The sequence below is a fragment of the Heliangelus exortis genome, chromosome 9, assembly GCF_036169615.1.
Source record: "Heliangelus exortis chromosome 9, bHelExo1.hap1, whole genome shotgun sequence".
Lineage (NCBI taxonomy): Eukaryota > Metazoa > Chordata > Aves > Apodiformes > Trochilidae > Heliangelus > Heliangelus exortis.
The window spans coordinates 13,603,493-13,626,726 of NC_092430.1; the positions used below are offsets into that span (position 1 = coordinate 13,603,493).

The 23,234-nt window shown below is 36.5% G+C and overlaps 1 protein-coding gene across 14 annotated transcripts in view; it reads right to left on the bottom strand.

Moving 5' to 3' along the window:
* The window catches only part of DLG1 (discs large MAGUK scaffold protein 1), a 143,389-nt gene that overhangs the window by 65,026 nt on the left and 55,129 nt on the right, over nucleotides 1-23,234 (bottom strand). For 2 of the 14 annotated variants that reach the window (XM_071752201.1, XM_071752199.1), the window contains exon 1: nucleotides 15,263-15,512. The exons of 9 other annotated variants lie outside the window; for them this stretch is intronic. In XM_071752201.1, coding sequence (XP_071608302.1) covers nucleotides 15,263-15,487 — 225 coding nt within the window. In that variant the 5' untranslated portion in view covers nucleotides 15,488-15,512. Of the gene's footprint in view, nucleotides 1-10,124; nucleotides 10,371-15,262; nucleotides 15,513-23,234 lie in introns of those variants that run through there. 3 more of the 14 variants (XM_071752200.1, XM_071752198.1, XM_071752197.1) reach the window with 2 other exon arrangements.

Sequence of the window (23,234 nt, forward strand, 5' to 3'; positions counted from 1 at the left end):
ATAAGACTGACATGCTAATATGCTACAGTTATCTAAATTTTGAGAACTGCAAAGACACAAGACACAGTTCTAACCAGGCATGAAGACTGCCATTGCTGATAAGACAGAATGGAGGGTAAAATTCAGAACATGGGAAGCACAGTGACAAAAAACAAACAAAACAACAACAACAAAAACAACAGCAAACAAAAAAACCCCCCAAACTACAAACCATTAATACGAGTACGACTCAAGATTTTTCCTCTCTACAGCCTTGTGATTCACTTCCCACCCAATAAACTCAAACTCATCTCTCCACCTTGTTCATCATGTTAGTAGAGCAACTTTCCAGGTTTTATACAGACACCATGTATGACTATTCCATACAGACTTTCTAAAAAACAGATTATTTTAAATACTTACTTTTTCAGCTTTCTAGCTACTCATACTCAAATTTTTGACTGCATTTATATACCATGTACTTCACAGGGGTGTTGTTCATATTCTCTTAACCAAATCAGCATACTCCATACTGGTTTTCACTAATAAACTGATTTACCACAAACAAAACCTTCAGAGAGACCAGCTATGGTAAATTATAAGCTTAATAATGATGGCCTTAAACCATGGATGGTTACAATTAAGCCTGCCCATCATTGCACTAAAATAAGGATGAAGGACTTTAGGCTTTAGATTTAGGTTTCTGACCCTTGTACCTCCCTTCAAGACCCTTCCCTGTTCTTTGGAACAAAGACGGATTCCTATGCTCTCCCAAGGATGAAGGAATAAAAATACCTAGATCTCCATCTGGAAGCTATCCAAGCCTCTCCAAGGCCACTTTGGACACAAAATACGGAAACAAAGAAGCTAAGCCTGATGTCTGCTGGGGCTTGTCTACATGAAGATGTCTGGGCCAGTACAGAATGGTTCTACTATGAGATTTTGAGGGCAGACAAGGTCTTAGAAGCATAACATAACATGTTACAGCTCAGGTAAGAACTGTAACAAATGCATGTAACAAACTGTAACTGTCTTCAGGTAAGAACTGTCACAAATGAGAGGTTTTTCAGCATCCCAGAAAATAAAATGTTTACCCACACAGCCCTTTTAGATTAAAAGGACCAGTGTGAATGCCTGTGACTTTAATTTTGCTTTTTCTTTTTTCTTCAGAGGAAATCATGCCTCTTGAAAATTCCATGTGTGCACTCTGTTTAAAAACACAGCTAACATGCTAGATATTACTCAACTGTAGGGGTTATCTGGTTGTTTGGCTTTTTTTTTAACTCAGTGAACAAATTGATTCTCTAACCTAGTTTCCTCCTCAAACCCTACAGCATTTTACAATGAACTCAAATGAACTTAAAACTCTGAACTTAAAGCATAAATAAATGGCTTTGAAGGGGAAAAGCAGTGCCAGCAGAATATCAGTAAAATCACAGATGGTGACAATGACCTGAACTGATTTAAAGACACATAAACAATTTATTTACTGTCCATTCCTTATTGCAATCTTCATCTACAAAAACAACCCACTGTGGAACAGTTTGCACCACAATTAATCAAGCAAAATGAAAGCAGCAAAGGCAGTGTCAGAAAAACTTGCTGAGGCCTACTAAGCAATTTTTTAGTGTGGGTAATTAAAAAAATAAAATTTTATAATCATTAAGCAGTAATATAGGACCAGGAAGATTGCACAGAAACAGAAAGATTGTGGAATGCAGTTCTTCTCTGTAGCAAAAGCAGAAGTTTGTGCATGAGATAAACAGACACCCACAAAGCAGAAAGGGGGAACCTAGAACTACAAAACTATCACCAGCCCTCTCACACAGTATTCAGTGGCTGGTTAATGAGTAAAGCTTAGGATATTAGTGCTAAGAATCCTATGCAAATGCAAACAATAACCCCAACAAAACAACAAATTTCAGCAACCTGCTTCTCTCTGGCAAGATCTAAAAATGCACCCTTATAGACTTGACTTAACATCACAGGCAACATTTCATCCAGGTGAGGACACCACTGTCCACCTCTTATGTCTGCTATTTAGAAAGATTTACCCAGCACAAACTAATTTGTCCTACAGAATCTCACAGAGACTGCTTAGACAGCTGAATCTCAGCCATATTCCAAATCCATAACATGAAAAATGTAGACAGTGAATACTGGCTTTAATAAAGGTAATTTGTGACTTTTGTTCTTCCAATACTAAACAAATGTTTAGCACTGAAGGCTGTGCAGCAGGTAACTCATCTGTATTCACCAAACAACTCAGTACTCTAAGCTCAAAACAGAACTGCAAAGCTCCTTATTTAGGTTCATAAGTGCTATTGAGAATAATGTAATGCATTTAATTTGCAACTTAGAGCAAGGCCTAGAAAGCTCCAGTTATATTAACATCAGCCTTAAGAACAGCAGCTTTAATTATAAAGCTAAGGAGTCCTCAAAGAATCCCAGGCAGGGTTTCAAAAGCAGAAAGAAGCAGAAAGGCAAAGAGAAAAGATGTTCTAAGACTGTATTAGAGAAAAATAATGGCAGCTGTAAGGTGTCAATATTTAGGTTTTGAAATTAACAGCAAAGGATATGCTGTGGTAGGGAACTGAGATGTGATGGAGACTCTGCTCACTCCTGAGAACACTACTAAGTAAAAATACAATAAAGGTTGGATACTGTTATATGATTTAACAGGTATGGCACTTCTCATAAGCTCTCAGAACACATAATTTTGAATAATTTTTAAGTTACTCAGGGATTAATTAAATCCTCCTAGACAGCATGATTATTTTGTTCTTTATAATTCATTCAAACAGCAAAGATCACCACCTCTCTTACTACCAGAATTGCATCAATTGCATCATGGGATAAATTATGCCACTACTCATCCCCAGAAGTTTTTTGTTGGAGATTTGTTTTTTTTACTAAATCTGTAAGAAACATTATTCATAAAATATGAAAATGGTGCATATGAACCTTGTCTTATCTAAAGCATGATCTGTTTTTTCTTTAGAGTAAGAAACATTCAGGTTGATTTATAGCACTCCAGTACCTTCAAAGGAGTTAAGGGTACAGTCTTAAACCAAGGAGTAAGGAAGTGGTCTGAAGAGTTAGTAAATCTAAGCTAGAGCATTCCATTTTAAGACAAGTATTCATTATTTTATTGACAACTGTATCATTCTGCAAGCAATCTGTTTTATCTATCCATACATCTATATAGATAAAATCAGACAATTTTACCCTAAAACTCTGAGTATGAGCATAATATCATTTATCTCACATTAATGAGTAAAACCAGAAAACAATACAAGAAAATTAACCTATAACAACCAATTAATCCATTTGTTTTTTCAGGACATAAAAGTAAAAAATTTTGATAAATAATTATTTGATTTATGCACGAAGTAAATCCTTACCTAACTTGCAAAAGGCTGCACACACATAAGAGGCATTAGCATTTTATCCTTACATGTGCTGAATTCTTCCCACAGATTATCACTTTCACTACAGTTTTCTATTGCTATCCAGATGCTTTGCTTTTTCACTGCTTAGAGTTACAGCTAAAATCTTTACCATGCAATTACCAGGTAGGTTCCTTACCTGGATTCAGAGATCTTTTGAGGTCCCTTCCAACCCCTACCATTCTGTGATTCTGTGATTTTGATTTTATTTCTTCTTACACCATGGACCTGGAAGCTCCTCAGACTTGCTTCCATGGCAACACAGAGTTACAATACAATCTCTAAATAAGAACCATTATACAACACATCCAGGCTCTAGAATGAGTCACAGAAGCACTGCAACATTTCAGCAAAATGGGCACCTTTTCTGTAGTATGAAATGCTCGTTGTCTTCAATAACTTAAAATACTATAAAAGTTTTAACAGGTTCAGTGTCAAGCATTACTTGAGCATACTTTAACTCTGTAAGTAAATGAAGACTGGAGGGTTTTTTTTGTCTTACACTGTTGTTTACTAAAAATTTCTAGCTGAACAACCCCAACTCTCTCAGCCTGTCTTCATAGGAAAGGTGTATTTTATGTTAGTTACTAATGCTCAAACCCAAATCAGAAGCAGTCAAATATATTTAGTAAGTCCTGCATAACAAGAAAGTAGGTGAATGTTATAAAAATTAACACCAGACACAACCCAAACTGCCAGCATTCCTGCCATTTCCCAATTACATTAGAATACAAGAATATTTTATGATTCTCTACGATGTAGAGCAATATATCTATTGTCCTTAGAAAAAGGTATAGCAAGACACAATGAGAATGTTTCTAATTTGGACATATCTAAGGACAACAGAAGGGAAGTCACCTGTTACTAGCTTCTTTCATCACATCCTCTTAAGCTATGAGCCTACCCATTAGTCCTTCCCAGACACATTTCAAGATTAATTCCCCCCCACTATTGCCATCTCAAGACTCACGCATCACTCAGATGGCAACTTCTTAGGAGACTTGGAGAGTTTTAGTTCAAATGATGCTGATTGCTGAGTGAAACACTAAGGCCAGAAACTGAGATTTGATTCCCTGCATTTAACTCACATTATCCCCAAGCTTCATGGCATCATCTAGAGATTTATCCAGGGGCTTTTCCTAGTGCAATATATTCAAAAAAATCAAATAACACAAGGCACCACAGATACAGATAGATTATTCTGATAGTTCGTCCTTTCTCCCATAAAAAATGTGTTCCGTACAAACAATAAAAATTGCCATGCTGGATGAAAGCAAAGGCTCACCTGGTCAAGAATCTTATCAACAGCAAAAGCTGATGGCTGGGCAAGAAGAAGTTAGACAGAGAACTCGGAGCCTGATGGTAAAGGTCTTCCTGAGCCACTATTTGTAATACCTGCCCTTTTCAAAGCCATTTTGCACAATTCCATTTTGAAATCATTCTCTTTTTGAATCTTCCCTTCTCCACAGCATTTTGTGGCAGTGACCTACACAATTTTAGCAAATTTTTACAGGGTGGTTGTGACAAATTTAGAATTAGAAAACTATTGAATCATTTCTAACTAAGAACCTTCTTTTTCATTTGGTTGGTTTGGGTTTTTGGTTTTTTTTTTGTTTTTTTTTCCAATTCCGTAAAATTCTCCCTCAGGGCTTTGGTTTTTCCTTTTATTTTTAAATTAACTGTCCTTGTGGGTAGCTACATTATTCCTCTTAACACTATTACTGTTTTCCTTTTTACTTACACTATGTTCTTTTTAAGACAAGACAGAGAACCCCATGCAGAATTCAAAATACAGATACACAAGAAATATACTCAATGTCATACTGCATGTTATTCTGAACCTGACATTTCATTTGCCCTTCTACTGAAATGTACTGAGGTGACATTTCCAGAGAACTACCACTAACAACTCCAAAACCTCTTTCTGGAACAGAAGTACTACATTTGTAGCCTATCACTATATGTACACACATGCAGGATTATTTTGCTGTTGCTCATTCATTACTGTAGATTTAAACACCAGCTATTTTTGTGTCCATTCACTTCTGTCTGCTATTCTCCGCAGCTAGTTTAGTTGAGCTGAAAATAAAAATAATCTAAAACATAAATCAAAACCAATGACATGCCTCTGCCTCACATCTCCTCCCTCCCCACCCAGACCATTCAAAAATAGAGCCTTCAGGGAATGCAGTCCCAGCTGAAGGGACCTGTTTTAATCAACTGAAAGATCTACAGAAGATCCTTACTTTTTATCTCATCACACCATTAATTTTAACAGCCTTTGATGCAAGGACCATTATTTTCAAAGACTTCTGTAATTATAACATTCAGATGATCACATATTTCTATGTAGATTTTTATCTATAAGTTCCCTGTTTTCCAAGAAGTCCGGACAATCTACCAGTCCTTATTCCCCTGTACAAAGAAAAGCTGACTTCTCTTCAAAATATGTTTCTCCATCTACCTGCTAATTCCTTTTTAATAATAAAGAATTTCTAAAATTTCATACAGTAAGGAAATCAGACCTGCTCAGCTGTAGCGTAGTGAAATTTTTTTTTTTTTTTATTCTAGGACTACCCAAACAGTTTAAACAATAAAGTCTACACCCAACACAATAGATAGTTCAGCCATATTAAATGCAAGTTTCCTAAGAAATTCTGAATAAATGTCATCTACTACTGATCTTAATGTGCCTCTTACTACATTAATTTAAATTGTCTTCTATTGGCACCTGCACCTTATTATTTTTAATGCAGTAAAATGAGTTACAGGAACTGCTCCAAGCTCAAAGGTGAGACAGCCCCAGCTGGTATTTTGCTCAGACGGGCATCTACTTTGGCATTTGACACTTATCTGGGAATACAGTCTAAGGTCTGCACTGTCACCATCTTGATCAGTAATACATCACAGTCAATCTGCATACTACTTGAGTTAGAATCTAAATACTGAAGTGCTGCTCTGTAATGGTGCCCAATGGGCACAAATTCTAAAAAGCTGTACCCAAATTTTCCCCCATGGTATTCAGCATGTAAAAGCAAAGATAAGAGTTAAAAAGAAATTAAAAGCAATAAGCGTTTTAAAAATATATAAAGTGCTTTCCAGCAGTTTACAGCTTCCAAATAGCACTTTAAAGTCATTATATTAAATGTTGAATCAGAGATTCTGTAACATATTTTGACATTTTCAAATATAAAATTTATTCATCATTATTCTTTTCACACTGGAAACACTAATTTATTACCCGGACTTGGCAATGACATCATGTCCACTAAGCTTTTGAAATGTTTATTATATTAATATCTTTCTTTGTAATTAAGTTTTCTATCTAAATTTGTCTAGCTTCTGTTTCCCAACTTGGAATACAGATGCCTTTTTCTACTAAACAAACAATCTTTCAAGTTTCCGAAATCCATCCCAGTATATTTATAGTCCATGACCAAATCATCTCCTGACTTCCCTGGGCATTACCTAAGCAGAGGTTCTTAAGTTTCTCATTTTAAAGCAGGTCTTCCTGAACACAATGTACAGTTATTATCCCTTTGCCAAACACCCGCAAGTTATCAGGATCCATTTTCAGGCCAGGAACTCAGACGCGAGACTGTATACACCACAGAAAGAATCCAAAGTTTCATGTCTCTCCTTCACCAACGGGAAAGCTGATTCCCTTCTCACCTGCTACATCTCACTGTATAGTCAGATACAGCTAGTTAGCTAAGAAAAACTACAATTTACTTACTTAATCAGTTTTGCTTTGAAGTGGAACTATACACAAGAAGCACAAACAATCTTTACTCCACTCTCTGCACTGTTATGAAAACCAAAGGCTATTACCCTGGAGGCATATAATACAGGTTCCTCAACTCACCTCTGCAGGCATCAGTCTCAGAGAGACAATCTTAAATAACCAAATATACACACTGTGAGGCAGCACTGATAAAGAGAATAAAGGAGGAGAGACTAAAAGTCTCATCCAAAACATTCCCACATTATGGCAGTTTCAGTAATGACCACACAAGGCATTGGGAAAAAATTGAAAATTCCATAATCAAAGAAAAAAAATCCATAAATCATCTGAAGTCATACTAGAAAACTGACACATACTGACAACTACATAGACACTAGTCTCCAATAACAGTAACACTATCTTAAGTTACCAGTGGTAACTTTAAAAAAGAATTCTTAGGCTGACTACAAGGACATGAAAGAAATGAATAAGCATTTCTATTTTACCAATGTAAAACAAAATTTAAACTTTCTTTTTTCTTTTTTTTTTTTTAATGAAAAATATGGAAAAGATGATCTGATTTTATTTAAATCATTGCTTGGAAGTATCATTTCATGTAACAGACTGTTGCAAGGGACTAGAATATGCATTTGAAATAGTTTAATGGAGCAAAAGACTGAAAATTCATAAATGCCAGGATCAGCTTACAAGAGACAAAATGAGTCATTAATGTCTTATTGTCTGGAGAATATGTCAACTCTACATTTTACTGTGCAGCTAAACGCAAAAAAAAAAAACTGGAAAAAGCAGCAAATGCACAGTAGAGACAAGCTGCAGAACAAATCTGATATATTAGAGAAGTGGGTTACAGGCAGCAACATGAAATTCAATACCAACAGCCAAAGTCACATGGAAGAGACATAAACAGAAATAAACAGCACAGGAACACTCTGAAGAACAGCAAACTGAAAAACAAGTTCAGAAGAGGTTTGGTGACAAAGATTTTTTAAAAAACAAGTACCTGCTGCTACCCCACCTCCCTAAAGAAAAATGTGTATTAGTTTTTTTCTTAATGCACGCCAGTGTAAAACAAGTGAATTCCACCCACCAGAAGAATCAGCCACGTTGGTCAAGTGGAGATTACAACATCATTTTAACAATTACACCAGCAGCTTCCAGTAGTTACTTTTTGTAAAATATGAACAAGGTACAAAGAACATGCACAGCTCAGGAGAGTCTAAGCAGGAACTGTCTCAATTTATGAAAAGGATTTCTCATCTTCTATCTGTTGAAAACTAAGTGTTTCTGAAATCATATATAGAATTATCCAGTCTTCACTTGAACAAAATTTGGGAAGGCACAGTGTTAGGGAAAATATCCTTCCTCAGGGGAGGAAAGCATTTATGGGGCCCCATCTGTTAGAAAGCCATTACACAAGACAAGTGTGAACAATATGGTTATACTAATAAACAACGATGAGGCACTTCATTTCAATTGCATGAGATGCATTACATGAAGAGGCGGATGTTTCCTGACATTTCTGTCTCTTGCAGATCTGCCAAAGGAACACAAAAAATGAACTGTACTGAAAAAGCTTCACAGTACGCTTGTTTTTCAAGTTCAGCAAACAGTAGCGTGTCAAATGTTAGCTTGAACTCACTCCCATGGAAAGCAGTCAGTCATGGTTTTTACTCTGCCATGCCTCTGCAATAGCAAAAGTCGTGAGCATCGCCCAAACAAGGAAGCTCGGTCAAAAAGAGTGCACGTCTTGCAAAGACATCTTTTATAAAGAGATCTACAGATAAACACCTCTGGCATCTTACAACAGCTCCAGAAAGCGTGCTGACTGCCATCCACCTAAATCCTTGGGAGGCTTGTATCCTTGTATTCTCAATACACAATGCTATGTAGGTCTACTCAGTAGAATACAGAAAATTGGTCTCAAGAGATGGTTGAATTGTACATAAGAAACGGGAATCACTGGTTATTATGTGACAAAAAAAAAAAAAATCACACGATGACACTCAGATGAGAATAAGCAAAGAAAAGAGAAACACATTACCTATCAGGGACCCTGACTTCAGCCAATACTGAGTCGTAACACAGGGCTGGACCACTTCTGAGAACTACAAACATTCTGACAAAGACAAAATGACTGAAACATTCATACAGAAAACTGACCTACAGAACATATTTCCATTTTAAAAAAATTTTAAAAAGAGAGCTCATGAGCCTACCTGATCCGCTGTAAAATTTTTATTATGCAAATGTCATTCATAAAGACAAATTCAAGCACCTCATCCATTCTGGAATGAGGGCGTAAGGACTGGCTCCAAGAAAGGTTCTACTAAAGAACCAAGTTCTTCTGAAAAGAGACTGCATAGCTAGAGTGCATGTAAAGATTGCCACATTCTTGTTAAAAAGGACAAGCATTTTTCAATTTGAGTTACTAAAAACCCCAAGAAGTCCATGGACACAAATTTACCAAGGCTTTAAGCTGAGTATAAACTTATATTGCACAACAAATATCATGTCAGCTCTCAAACATGGATGCAGATAATTCTAAAAGACAAAGTCATATTTTCTAAAAACATCTAAGACTTTTCTGTTGCTTAGCTTGAAAATCCTGCACATCCTTAATAATAATTGAGAATTCTCTTGATGTTGTAGACCAAAATAGAAGAATGGGAAGAAGATGGTGCTCCCTTTAGATTCAGTGGTTCTGACAGAATTATTTACTTAATAATTTTATTAACAGAAAATATACAGCAGCTTGGGCAGCCAAACAGAAATGCTATACTGCAGAATCCATGCGAGAGCTGTTTAGTAAGCTCACAGATGATTAAAGACAGACTGGCCTGTATCTGACTTCCAAAACACCCTGTCAATCAATACAAGCCTCAACTGTGAGAGCAACTATCACAATATAAAATAAATCAGCACAGTTACATAACAGACCAGAAGAGTCCTACCTCTTTCCCAGGCTTCCATACACTTGGCTTTATACGACAAGACCCCTTTACTCCACCTGATTCAGCTGGAGTCCAGAACAAGGGATTAAGAGAGGATCCAGTGCCTGCCTTGCCTGGAGGTTCGGAGTCGTGGGCACAACGAAGACAGAAAGCCCCTGAAGTAGCAGTAGTACTCCAAAAGCAAAAAAGTCTGTGTCCCCTTCTCTTTTGCTTACAAGATTTCTGACTCATTCTGGCAAAAGTAATTTTCTTGAGATAAAAATGAACAGAAAAATGAAGAAACTCTTATCAGCTCTGTGTGAGACAGAACAACAACTGTAAGAGAACAGGTGAGAGCAACTGGAACCTAAAATGCTCTGGCAGCATTCAGTGCCTGCAGGTAGCACCTGCAGCACCGGTTCAGTACTTAACATCACTGCTGTGCTGTGAGATTAATGAAAGTAACACAGTGCACATGCCAGCACGGGGGGCTGGGAAGGAAACCACACACCCCATGACTCCATGACTTTATAAGAGGAGAGGCACTGGCTACAGCAGGGAACCAGCATGATGCTAAAACACTCTACATTGCATTACATGATTCATGACATGTATGGTTAAGATTTACTGTAATTTAATATTCATTTTAAACTGCATGCCTCTCTTTAAAAGATCAAGCAACATTGACCATCTTGAGAAGTTTCCATCTCCACTGGACGCAGTTAGAAAGTGTTTACAAAATGAACCATAGGATCTGCAGACAGTCTCTTATGGCTTGGGTTAAAATTGTCAAGTTTTCTATTTCTCTGTCTATTGATTAGAACACATGTTAACACATTTCCTCTGACAGATTAATAATATTTTTGTCTCTTCTATAATGCACTCTTTAGGAAGACACAACCTGTAACAGAACTAAAATTTGCACAATAAATTCATACTGTTATGAATGTTACACAACTGAAAATAAAGAAGAAAATTCAGTGAAGTTAAATTTCAGAAGGTGCTTTCTTATAGTTAAAATAATCCAAAGCAAATAATATTTGAAGCTGCTTTCTCATGCATTCACTACAATATTAGAAGCAACAATTTTCAGGCAACATATGCTTAAATCTTATTCAGGGAAAGTCTGCATGAAAAATATAACAATAACAATAATTATTCCATGTACTCTATATATAAACTTCTCTACTGTTACTCTAACTCCTCCCTTCTGTACTGTATAATTTCTCTAAATCCAAAAAATGCATTGAATAAAACAAATCCTATGAAGAGCTTGACATTATATAACAGCTGGCAAAATGAAGTCTCAGTTTCAGTTGTAAACTTGAGGGATGCTAAAACAGTCACAAATCCACACCAGAGTTTAATATTGTAATAAAACACCACACCACTGTGACACATCCTGATATGCCTAAGATATTTAATAGTTAAGCTGCTACCAAACTGTCTGAATTTCTAGTTTCAGTATGTTCCTGATGCAGGTTCCAGTTTTAACTTCATGTCTTGTGTTAAAGTCTCCCTCTTTTTTTGCTTTTCAACTTTTACTTGTTTAATTAAACCTCCACATATTACATCAGATGTATTTTATCTTTTTTTATCTCACATATTTTAGCATGTGCCTTGGAGGTATGATCTGTATGTCTGAAAGTATGTAAATACTTTAATGTACTCAAATTATAGGGAGGATGGTAAATATTGCTGTAAGGAATCAATTCTTTCCAACTTCCTGTCACCCAGCCCTCTCATAGCCCTTCCCCACATCCCACCCATTTCCCATGTCCTAAAAACCAGAAGTATAAATTAGCACAGCATATTCAAAGAGCTAAACAATTTTTCAGTATCAAATGCTGAAACCTGTTTAGTGTCATGGCAAACAAATCAGTTTCTCAATCTGTAGCACATTCTGAGACATGGTAGCTGTATTTACTGTCAGGAACAGGTACTTCACAGAGCTCTCTAAGACTCTGGAGGAAAAAACTGCACTGGATAGTTATCTTCATTGATGCAATATGCATATCTCATCAGGACAGCACTTCAAATAACCCAGCATTTTCATTTTCATAACCATCTATTTACTAAGTTCACAGCTTAGTTATTCACCCTTGTGGAGCATCAATTTGTTGTATACATTTTTATCTTTATGTTCCATTTCATGCTGCAGATTTGGCTTTTAAGAAATTAATAAATTTCCTGACAGAAACAGGAAGACCACCCTTTAATCCAATTCCCTAACTCTTCTAATTGAGCAAGTAAATCCTCATCACAGGGAATGCAGAAGGAACTAACAATAAAGGCCTTAAATGCCTGAGCATGTTATATCAGCTTCTGCAGACTCATAAAGGAGAGTGGTGTGGTTAGCATGGCAGGAAGGCACTGCTGCCTCTGTGGCTGTTCACCACTGCAAATGGAAGAGGTATTAATCCAGTGGGAAGTCGTACTGCTCTGCAGCCAGACTGCAACGTCTGATCACTGAACTCCTTGTTACTGAAGTAATGTAACCATTTACAAATCACTATAACCACCTCGAATTCCATGCAAAGCACCCTGGAGACCTTGTCTAGCACAAGACACAAGCAGAGTCAGAATGACCACTTACTGTCTTTGCATCTGTTCACACAATCTGTTTCTACTGCTGCCTTTTTACTGTGATAGATGAATGATATGAACCTTCTAATAACATTAGAAAGGGTCAATAGTAGTATAAATAAGGCACCTATAATGTTTGAAAAAGGTTTCCTAGTCTTCAGGGTGCTGTGGCTGCTTACAGAAGCCTTTCACTCCTCAGTTGGCCCCCAGTGTCACAACACATTTGTGCACACATGCATTCTTCTGGGTGTGAGCCCAGTCATAGCTACAGGAAAAAGCAGTGCTACTGTAACCATCACCAATTTCTTCTATGCTTCTTTAGGGTATAAGACCCACTATTCAAAAAATATACTACCCCAAAACTCTAAGTTCCTACTTCAGCAAAAGTTCTCTTACCACCTTGCTGGGGTAGCCTGTCAATACCTCCAGAGATGGCAAGAGGCACAGCCGCATCTCCAAGAATCGTTGTCCTTTCACTGGTAATGGAAGGAACTAACAAAGTATCACTAATTCCATGCCATTCCAACCCACTCAAGAAAGCCAAGAAAAATAACAGCTAAAACCAAGTGCTATGCCACAGATCACAAGAGAAGAAAGAGGCCAGTCCTTTAAAATCCATTAGTTTGAGTTTTTCATGCTAAAAATCATGATATCACAATGATAAGAATATAAAGGACACCACCACAAATTTCAACATACAAAGTTACAGAAGTACATCACACCTAATTATTTATTTCAACTCTGCAAATGTGACTACATTCCATATGATCTTAAATGAACAAATAAAGTTGTCAAGAATGTTCAGGATAATACATCATGGAACAGAAACTGGAGAGAACTGAAAAACAAAGCTGCACCACAATGAACAAGCTTTAAATGTTTTTTTCCCCTCCCTGAGGCTAGAATAGCTGTAATGGGTGGGTATGGTAGAAGGATATCACAGCATCTTTCCAGAGGAGAAGGCTTCAACAAGCTCTCTTGTTTTCAGTGCATTACTAAGTATGCTCCTTGAGTTTTTTAAACCCATTTCAAAATGGTCCCTCCCTTCATTATGGCCATGAACATGTATAAGCAGTCCTTTTCAATAGTGTCAGACTTATGAAAAAAATCTGTCAGCCTTTCACAGAGATAAAGTATCTTTTTCATAGCACAAACATAGGATGAACACCGGATATCCACAGAATAACAGCATTGATTTCAAGAGATTTCAGGACCTTTATCTGCTCCAACCCACACTCAAAACAGAGGCTATTCAGTGCTTTACTTACCAACAAATTTCCAGCCCTGACTGGTCAGTCCTAGTGCAAGTTTCATGCATTACCATATCACTTATACAAGCATTAAACAAGAGAAACCATAATATTTATTCAAAAGGCAAATGCAAAATTTTGCCTTTTAAAGAATAACAGAATTGAAAAGCCATTATATCTACCTAATTCATCATTCAGTTCTATAACAACCTATTACAGATACTACTTCAACATCCATGTGTTTTCAACAAGAACATGAAAATCCCCCTCTAAGATCTCTTCATTGTTTACTTTAAATTCACAAGCAAAAACGAGGCAACAACCCGACTTCCAGAGGAAGTGCCAGTTTATCACCTTTGAAATAATTACCAACAGATATAAAGTCTCTTAATAATATTACATCCTGAGGGTATCAAGTTTTTCCTTTTTTTTTTTTTTCCATAAGTTCTTGGAGGACTTTGGCTTATACGACATGAAGAAAACAATTACTCTTGACTAAAGCTGAATTTAGCTTGACAGTAAGCAAAACAAATCTACTTTCACATTTTTAAACATTGCTGACATCTCAGCATTATGCAGAGATGCTCATCTGCTACTGACAAAAAATTAAACTTCTCTCAATTATCAAGCTTAAGAACTTCCCACAAAATTGGAAACTTGAAATTTGGATGGATCCTAAAAACATCACTTAGAGCAGATTGACAGTCAAGTTGAAAAATGTCATGTTTTTCTTATAGAATGCACTATTAAATGTATATTCTGTATGTAAAGAATTCACATCTTATGTGAATTGTTCTTTATCTTATTTGCGGATTATTAGCAGTAAAATAAAACAGAACACTGATATAGGCTAGAATTTGTTGTGCTACATGTAACTAAGACTTTAAATTACTTAACCTTTTAAATACAATTCCTTAACCAGGAAATAGGTGGTCTCAATTTTGAAGTGTCATCTTACTCTATGTAATTGGTATTTCTTAACTATACGATTCCCTTCCAGGGCTATGCAGCAGAATGCAAAATGTATTATTCAGTATTTCATTAAAACATCTCTTATTTAAACTTGTTGGAGGCTGACCACTCGTAAAATAACTTAAAAAAAAAAAATTAAAAATCAGACCTCATCTAAATGCTCCCATTTTCATGCTTTAATGCCAAAAATCATACACAGCTCTGTAAAACATGAAAATGGAAGCAGACAGAAAACACCATTCACAAACCAGAAATCACATGAAAGCATGCACATATAAACAGTTGTTCTTTCTGACTAGCAAGTAACCAGAAAACGTGCAGACACAATAATTTCAACAAGTGGCACATTACCTGGGTGGAGCTGGCAGCAACAGAAATGCAGTCAATGAAACCATGTCTCCGAGTGAAAAATGCAACTATCTGCTGCCAACGGGAAGGCTCACTCCGTAACTCATCTGTCGAGCCTTTCTTTGCCCACTGCTTCTGCTTTGGGCCTACAGAACTGTGGCTTGAGCTAGTGTTGCCTCGATTGGACCGAGAATAGAGGAGTGTGTTATTTCCAAAAATGTAATTCATCTCTGCAGCTCTGCAGGTGGTTGCCAGGCAGTCTTACTTCCCTACCAGCTGCTGAGTGGTGAATGAGCAGGGAAAAAAAAATGCAGATAGAATTACAGCAGCATCGTTTACAAACCAGATAAACAAAATTCTTGATAGCTGATGCTACTTTTCTTCCAAGCTTTTTCACCACCTACATCCCTTCTGTACCTACTATGAGCATAATCTTGAGCAATTAAAAAAAAAAAAAAAAAAAAAAAAAATCAAGCAAATTTTTTCCTTCTTTTTTTCCTTTTCCAGAATCCTCAGTATCAAAACCTTGTTTTTTCTTTCTAGCTGACAACAGATATTTAAGAGAAACTGGGTAGCAGGTACAGAACCATGTTACAAATTCAGAGGTATAAGGATGGCAGTGCACGATAAGAGCTACTGGGTGGAGAAAGCATGGATCAAAAATAACCAAGTTTCAATCACTGCCTGTAGTAAGATCCAATAGCATCTTTTCACTTCCTTGCTTGCATAAATTATAAACCTGAGCTGAGCAAAACAGGGAGCATGCAGCATAACTCGACTTTTTCACTGATTGTGTCTTTCTGAAAACATTTCATAGAGCAAAAAGACATTAGCAACATGCTCAGAAAAAATATTTAAGGAAGTGTTCGCTGGTTTCTTTTTTTTTCTTCACCTCCTTAGTGCACAAAAAAATTGCACAGGGATGATATCATTATGCCACAACACAGTCATTTTTTGCTGTATGGGTGCATAAGTGGGGTTGGTTTGGGTTTTTTAATCATGAAGACAAGAAGATATTAAGATTAAACACCAGAAGTCAATAATCTTCTGCTCCTATTCTGTCAATATTGCAAGCATAATACAAAAACTTTACTTCCCAAAAGTACAAGAAGTAGCAAAAGAATTAAAAATTCTTCTTCTGCACTAACGACCTGTCAGGAAAATTATTTTGATTGCCAGTGCAAATCACAGGAGTGATAGCTACTGCTATGCCTGTGCAATCTTTTCTGTTCTCTTCACATTTAAAAGAAGTCACACAATAAATACCTAAAGAATTTAAGAATTCCAGTTACCTTATAGAATTGGCCACTCAAACTTTTTGTCCATTACTTTATGAAAAATGCTTCATCTCTCATCAAAGAGATTACGTAGAAAACCATTTCAGTGTCAAGGCTTTCAGTACAAGCTTGCCTCCCAAAATCCAACAGTTATCAAAACCATGGTATATTTCTAAACAAGATGCTCTTAAGTTCATAAATAGAACACCAGTGCTAATATTTCCAAAAGAAAGAAAATTCTCAGTACCATGAACTAAAACAGAAGAGCTCCTTACCATGCTGCCACAAGCTACAAAACCACAATTCTACAAATCCACTGATTCATGATATGCATTTTAGTGGGGATTACCTAATTCTGTATATACTTCTTTTTGGTGCAATGTACTCTCTGCCTAACAAATCCTTACTGACGGCTGTTCTGTTCTTTGTAACAAATTTCTCCTGACAGCTTACATTACAAGCAGAAATAGTAAGTACATTAATTTAAAACTGTGGTAATAAGATCAATGCACCATTTACTTCTAATCACTAGTACAGCTCAATAACCTATTACATATATTCCAAGTAAATCTTTCAGACAGACCATATTAATATTCATAAAATACAATGGCTTATCAGTTTAAGTCATACAAAATTCGCTTTGACTTGCACAGCACTCTCAAAACTCTATTCATAAGACAAATTATAAAGGTAAAGAAATGCCCAAGACATAGCAGATGCAATGATCCTTTTAAATGGACAAACTTTTTATAGAGGTAATTCTTTTCATGGTGAGATTACAGTACTATCAGAGCCCTACCTTTTTCCAAACTTGAAAAAAATACCTTGTCTGAAAAATTACTATGAATTTATCACTGGAGAAATCTCTTAGAAGTGCTGGGGATTACTGAAGATGTTTGGAACAAACTGCAAATTACATGGGAGAGTATTTTTTTAAATTCAGAATGAAAATATCACAATACATGGACAAGCAAGGTACCAAAGAACTTTTTTTTTGGTTGGTTGGTTGGTTTTTTTTGCTGTTCTATCAAGGTGTCTAGAGATGAGATAGGTTGGTGGTGGGTTAGGGCAGTTTCTTTCAAGGATGACCCCCACCCAACAAACAAACAACTGTGGCATCACTGAGAAAGAGACTTTAGAAATCAGAACTTCAGGAAGGGCTCCTATGGAGAAAAGAATTCCTGAAAATGAAGCTATGATGATTTTGTTTAAATGGAGACAGAAACCCAGAAAAGTACTTTAGGAGGAGGTTATGCAATCTCACTGGTGATACAAGACAGGAATCTGTCACCTACACTCCATATGGATGTTAAGCTAACCACATTGAGCAAGATGTGCTCATGCCTCAGAAGTTACAGTTGCAGTTATTTGTAGAAGGAGCCTGTAACTGTGGTGATAAGACAAATCCTGATTTTTACAAGTTCGAAAGCAACCTGAAGATAAAGACATGGCAGAACTCTAGAGATGGTACAACATCAGAATAACGAGGAGTCCAGATGAGAAGAATGGTCACTTGTACAGCTGAAAAAAACCAATGAGTGGGAGTAAAAACAAGGGCTTGTTTTGGTCAAAGAACATTCAAGAGAAGCTTAAACACCTGCAAGTAAAAATCAGAGTGAGGGCTATTAGAACAGAGAAAGAAGCATCCAGAGAAAGATCAACATAGAGGTGGTAACTGAAATTGCATTCCTGAATGACAGCCTCCAGAGACAGGAGATAGAAAAAAGAGGAGGCTCACCAGGGAATCTCAAGAGGTTCTAAAGGGAGCTGAGAGCCGCCATATTCTGGATATTGAACTGACAGGGATCAAATTAAAGCTCCTGTTTATTGTGAGGCAAGAATTGAGAATTTGCAGATAAAAACACCACAATCAAAAGCACATAATCAAGACTTCCATATCAGAACACACACCTTTCTACAGTTTAACAAATTCACTGATATACCTGCATTTGTAGTGGGGATGCAGAGTAGCATTACCTAATCTGCAGCCATTTAACAAGGTACAGTAATTACAATGGTTAGCAGATTTAAAACTTAACTTTGAATCAATTCAGATACATATGAAACAGTATTTATTATTTAAGATGTAAAGGAATTATGTAGAGGAATAAAATTCCTCTGATTTTCTACTAGAGCTAATTCTTACTATAAACTTGCTGGGACAAGTTGAAACAGGACATAATGCCAGATTTTTCATCTTAAACATAAAGCTTTTCCTGACTTACCTTTACAAGCAGCATGCATACCTTGGAAATAAAAATGCACAGCAACAAAAACTGTTTTTATATGCAAAAAGCAGTTGCATTTCAATTTCTCAATTACCCTTTTTCAACAATAACTACAACTGAAGCATTTTATTTATATTACTTTTACTACCCTCTTCCTAAAAAGAATACTGGCTAAAATATGCACAGACTCTAAACCAATAAACTTTTACATGTAATATAAGAAATTCAAGAACCACCTAAAAGAATGTCAAGGACTCATTTTCAGTATCACTTAAATTTTTACAGAAAAGGAGGGGAAGGAACAGGCAGGCAAAAGAAATGCACAGAATTCAATTCAAATACTCAAATACAGATTATGTAACTTTTAACTGTCCAGGCAGGGGAACAAAAACCACCACTGGAAATGTAGATTTAAATTCATGTTTATTTTTTCTTTACACTTTTCAGAATTCTACATTTAATACATTTTACTGGCCTAACAAATTTAAGTCTCACTAACAAGCTCATGCAATATTCTAAGTCAAAGCCTGAGAGTACACCTATTCAAACTGGACACTATGGAAAAAGAAATCATTAAGCCTTACTGCTAAGATATGTTAGAAAATCTGTTTTAGCTTTTAGTTAAAAGACAACACTGAAAGGACAGAGCCTTTGATCAAGTGTGATTTACAGAGTCAATAAAAAGTAGATACCTTACTGCTGAAGCTAACTTATAAGTAAAAACCCCAGCATGATTGTTCTATAATTATATATTTTAGTATAAGTATTGTAATACTCTTGCATTCAATATTACTCATACTACACCTCAGACAACCTACCAATCTGTGCAGATTAAACTGCCTGGTCTTCCGTACCCTGTTCATGAATCTCCTGCCCATCTTTTTGGCACGCCAGACTGATAAAAACATCCTGTGTTTAACACAAGTTTCCTCAGGCTTTCTTCAGTCCTCAAAATGAACCCAACTGCACTGAGAGCTCAGGGGAAATCTCGGGCAAAAAGAGTATAACCAGTTATTAAGAAGACTTGATGTTGATTACTGGTTGTTCTAATGTTTGGATTAACCCACAGTCCATCTGTTACAGTTTTTTTTACTCATCTCTGTTGACAAAAATTTGTTGAGCAGATACATACTGAGAACGGAGCATATTTGGTCTTCGTATTGTAAGACACAAACTGATGCCTTTGCACATAGTGGTATATTTAAATACAGAAGTTTGCCTATCAAGAACTTGGGCAAGGCATTTTAATTAAATATTGTAAGCACTTCCTCCCAAGAGGAAGGCATGTCTTCCTGCTGCAGATGTTATAAAGCTTTAGAAAGATCCCCATTTAGAAAAGGTAACAGACTGAAGCTTTCTCATAATCATAAATATCAACTGATCTTGCAAACTACATGTCATCAGATCTTTAATTTCTAAATGGAAAATGCATTTTCTGCTTCAGGGCAATCTTGCCTACCTGCTCAGATGGGAGCAGGAGACAGGAAATAATATAAATTTTAAAATGCACTAGGGCAAATAGAAAGTTACAATTACTTGGACAGCTAACCTTGCACATGCTTTAGCAGTTCCCCAAATAATAAAGGCCATCAGTTCTTTCTGAGAGCAGAAAATGTCTCCCAATTAACAGAGAAGTCTATTGTAGCAGAAACTCTACAAGCTGTAAGAGACTTCTGGGCAAAAGCTTAAGGGAATGGTGGGAACTGGAAGAAAGATACTCCAGGGGGTACAGAGAAGGGAACCTATTAAGCTCATCAACACAGGATTTGTGTTCACATGGAAAGGAGGTCATTCTGCCTTAAAGGAAGCACATGTGTATATGCACATTTATATAAACAGTTATTTCCCATACAGAATAATGGGAAGGAGTTAAATAAAATTATTTGCTTCCAGTTGAAGAAAGAAGTTGGAAGAGACAAGCAGTGAATGCTCCAATACCTTTACCAGAAACCAAAAAACTATTCAGTACCTGGAAGAGTATTCTAAAGGCAGAAGCTAGCATACATCACTGTGTTTAGGGGCTGCAAGACAACTAACACCTGTTAGTTTATATTTCTGAATATAAATTCATATTACCAAATTAATCACTCATCATTTTCATTATTTTAGTGACCCAGTCTTATCAACTGTAGTTTTATTGATACGTCCTGACTCAGCCTTTCCTAAGCTGGCAACTCAAACTGATTCGTCTTTCATCTTACAGCAGATGCCCCTGACTCTGACCACTCTATCCTCTTCCACAAACTATTTCTAGACTGAAATGCCTTAGTCATAAAAATAAGGAACATTGCTGATATGTAGAGTGATAAAATAATGCAGTTTTACTACCATTTGCTTCCCAACAGATTTGTTGTATTCCATTTGCCTTTTTGAGTGTAACTTGAGTACTGCAGTGATTATTCCATTAATCTGTTATAACCCTGAGCTCTCATTTGTCTGAGATGAGGCAACGAGAGCACAACTTCTTCCAAGAGCCCTCTGGTAAGCTCCATCCATCATAATTACTGATTTTACCCTTTACTTTCCTTTTGTTGGTTTTTTGGGGTTTTTTATTTAAAAAAAAAAAAAATCCCAAGATATTTTTTTCTTCTTCCATGACGGGTTAAATTTCTCCGTAAGCTTTTTTTGAGAAATTCTATTGTGTGCATCTAAGAAAATCTACATCAGCAAGACCACTTTATGGATAAGGTCTAAGATATTTTAGCAGCAGAAATTCTCTTCACAAAGCTTTTATTCCTTTCCCATTTGTAATGTCTGGATACTGCTCCTGGATTCTGCTCTTCAAAATAGCTTCACCATGTTCTGCCAGTACAGAAATGAGACCGAGTTCCCATTTCTCCTCTGAATGCTATTTTAAGAGCAAGCACCACCTTGCCATATTTCATATCACACTCTACTTGACTGTTATATAGCACTGCAGCACTTATGGAGAGACAGTTTCATACCAGAGTTAATTTAAATCCATTAAGTTTAAATACCATTAGGTCCTGGAAATACTTTTCCAAAGATGCCTAAATATAAAAACAAGCAGGCATACACTGAGTGGGCACAACACATTTATTTTCTGGAGGAAAACCACAGTGCATGTAACCAACTGGACTGCTGTGTTGTACAATTGCAAACCTCGGGATGCAGAGGGTTTGGGTACCATCTATATGTACTATTAACAACTTCTAGAAACAGTATGTGCACTACACTTAGTATTGGTTATCTGGCACAAAAAAGGGGCCACTACTTCTAAGTGAGAAGACAGGTAAGGCTAAAGAGCACACATCCCACCCAACAAGAACACAATGACTGCACTAGGTCAAACAAAATGTCCAGCTGTCTCTGTAGCTAGCAGTGTAAGCATAGAATAATTCTTCCATTCCTACAGTATCATCCCAAGCTTCAACAGTTCAGAGAGCCACAGAACCAAGAAAGCAAATCCTGTTTCACTGCTTTTATTCCAATACAGGACTATTTTATTAAAAACAGACTGAAGAAGTTTAATTTCTGCCAAATGTGTCACTGCTAGGTAAAAACAAGTAAAGAAGAGGGGCACTGACATGGGGAAAAGCCACTGGTTCAAAGGTATTAAGGACATTATGAAATTAAGTTTTGAATTCAGCATCAGTTGCTGGCAAAAAGATTCTTGAAGTTGAAATTTAGTGATAAAACGTCATCTTTTTCAGTGGGGAACCACATTCAACCTTAGCCTGAAATACCTCATTGTTCAAAGATGAGAAAAAAGCCACTTGTATTTAATGTCATAATATTATGAAGTCACAGTTTTCTTCACTGGAATAAGTTTATATAACCACCAAAAATATCACCACTGCACTTTAAATAGACAAGCAGTGCTAATCCATATGTCTAAAGCATTTTTTAAAAAGATCTTTGGTATAGGGTAGTTAAGGATTTTTACTGCATTATCTGAAGCTCAAGTACTCTGGCAGAATATAATAGCTCTCAGAGGGAATGCCAGGTCTGTGCACAAGATCAGACAGGCAGCTGGCAATGCAAAGGGCCAATCACCCTGCTGCCTGACCTGCCCAGTATTGTATTTTCCCAGCATCACTGAAACAAAGATGATAATTTCTGTGAACACATGAGAACACTGCAGTAGCCAGCTGTGTTGCATGAAATATGTACAGAAGTCCATAATTATGTAACTGTAAATTAAAGATTACCATGCTTCTCATCCAACCCTCCCCAATTTATTCCCACAATTCCTGGACAATTCTGCTACTTCACTGATGATTAAACAAGGCTAGTCTAAAGATGCCAAATATTCAACCAGTAGAATACCTTTAGTTTCTTTTGCCTGTGTTAGTCAGTCAGTAATTAATTTTTTTGCATGAATAAGCAATTTTAGATATCTTACTAGACTAATAAAACTAGTACAACGTTTCAACTAAAGCCCTCCTGTTGAGTTGTCAGGGTACACTTTGCATGTCTGAAACAAACCAAGTGCAAGCATTCTTCTCA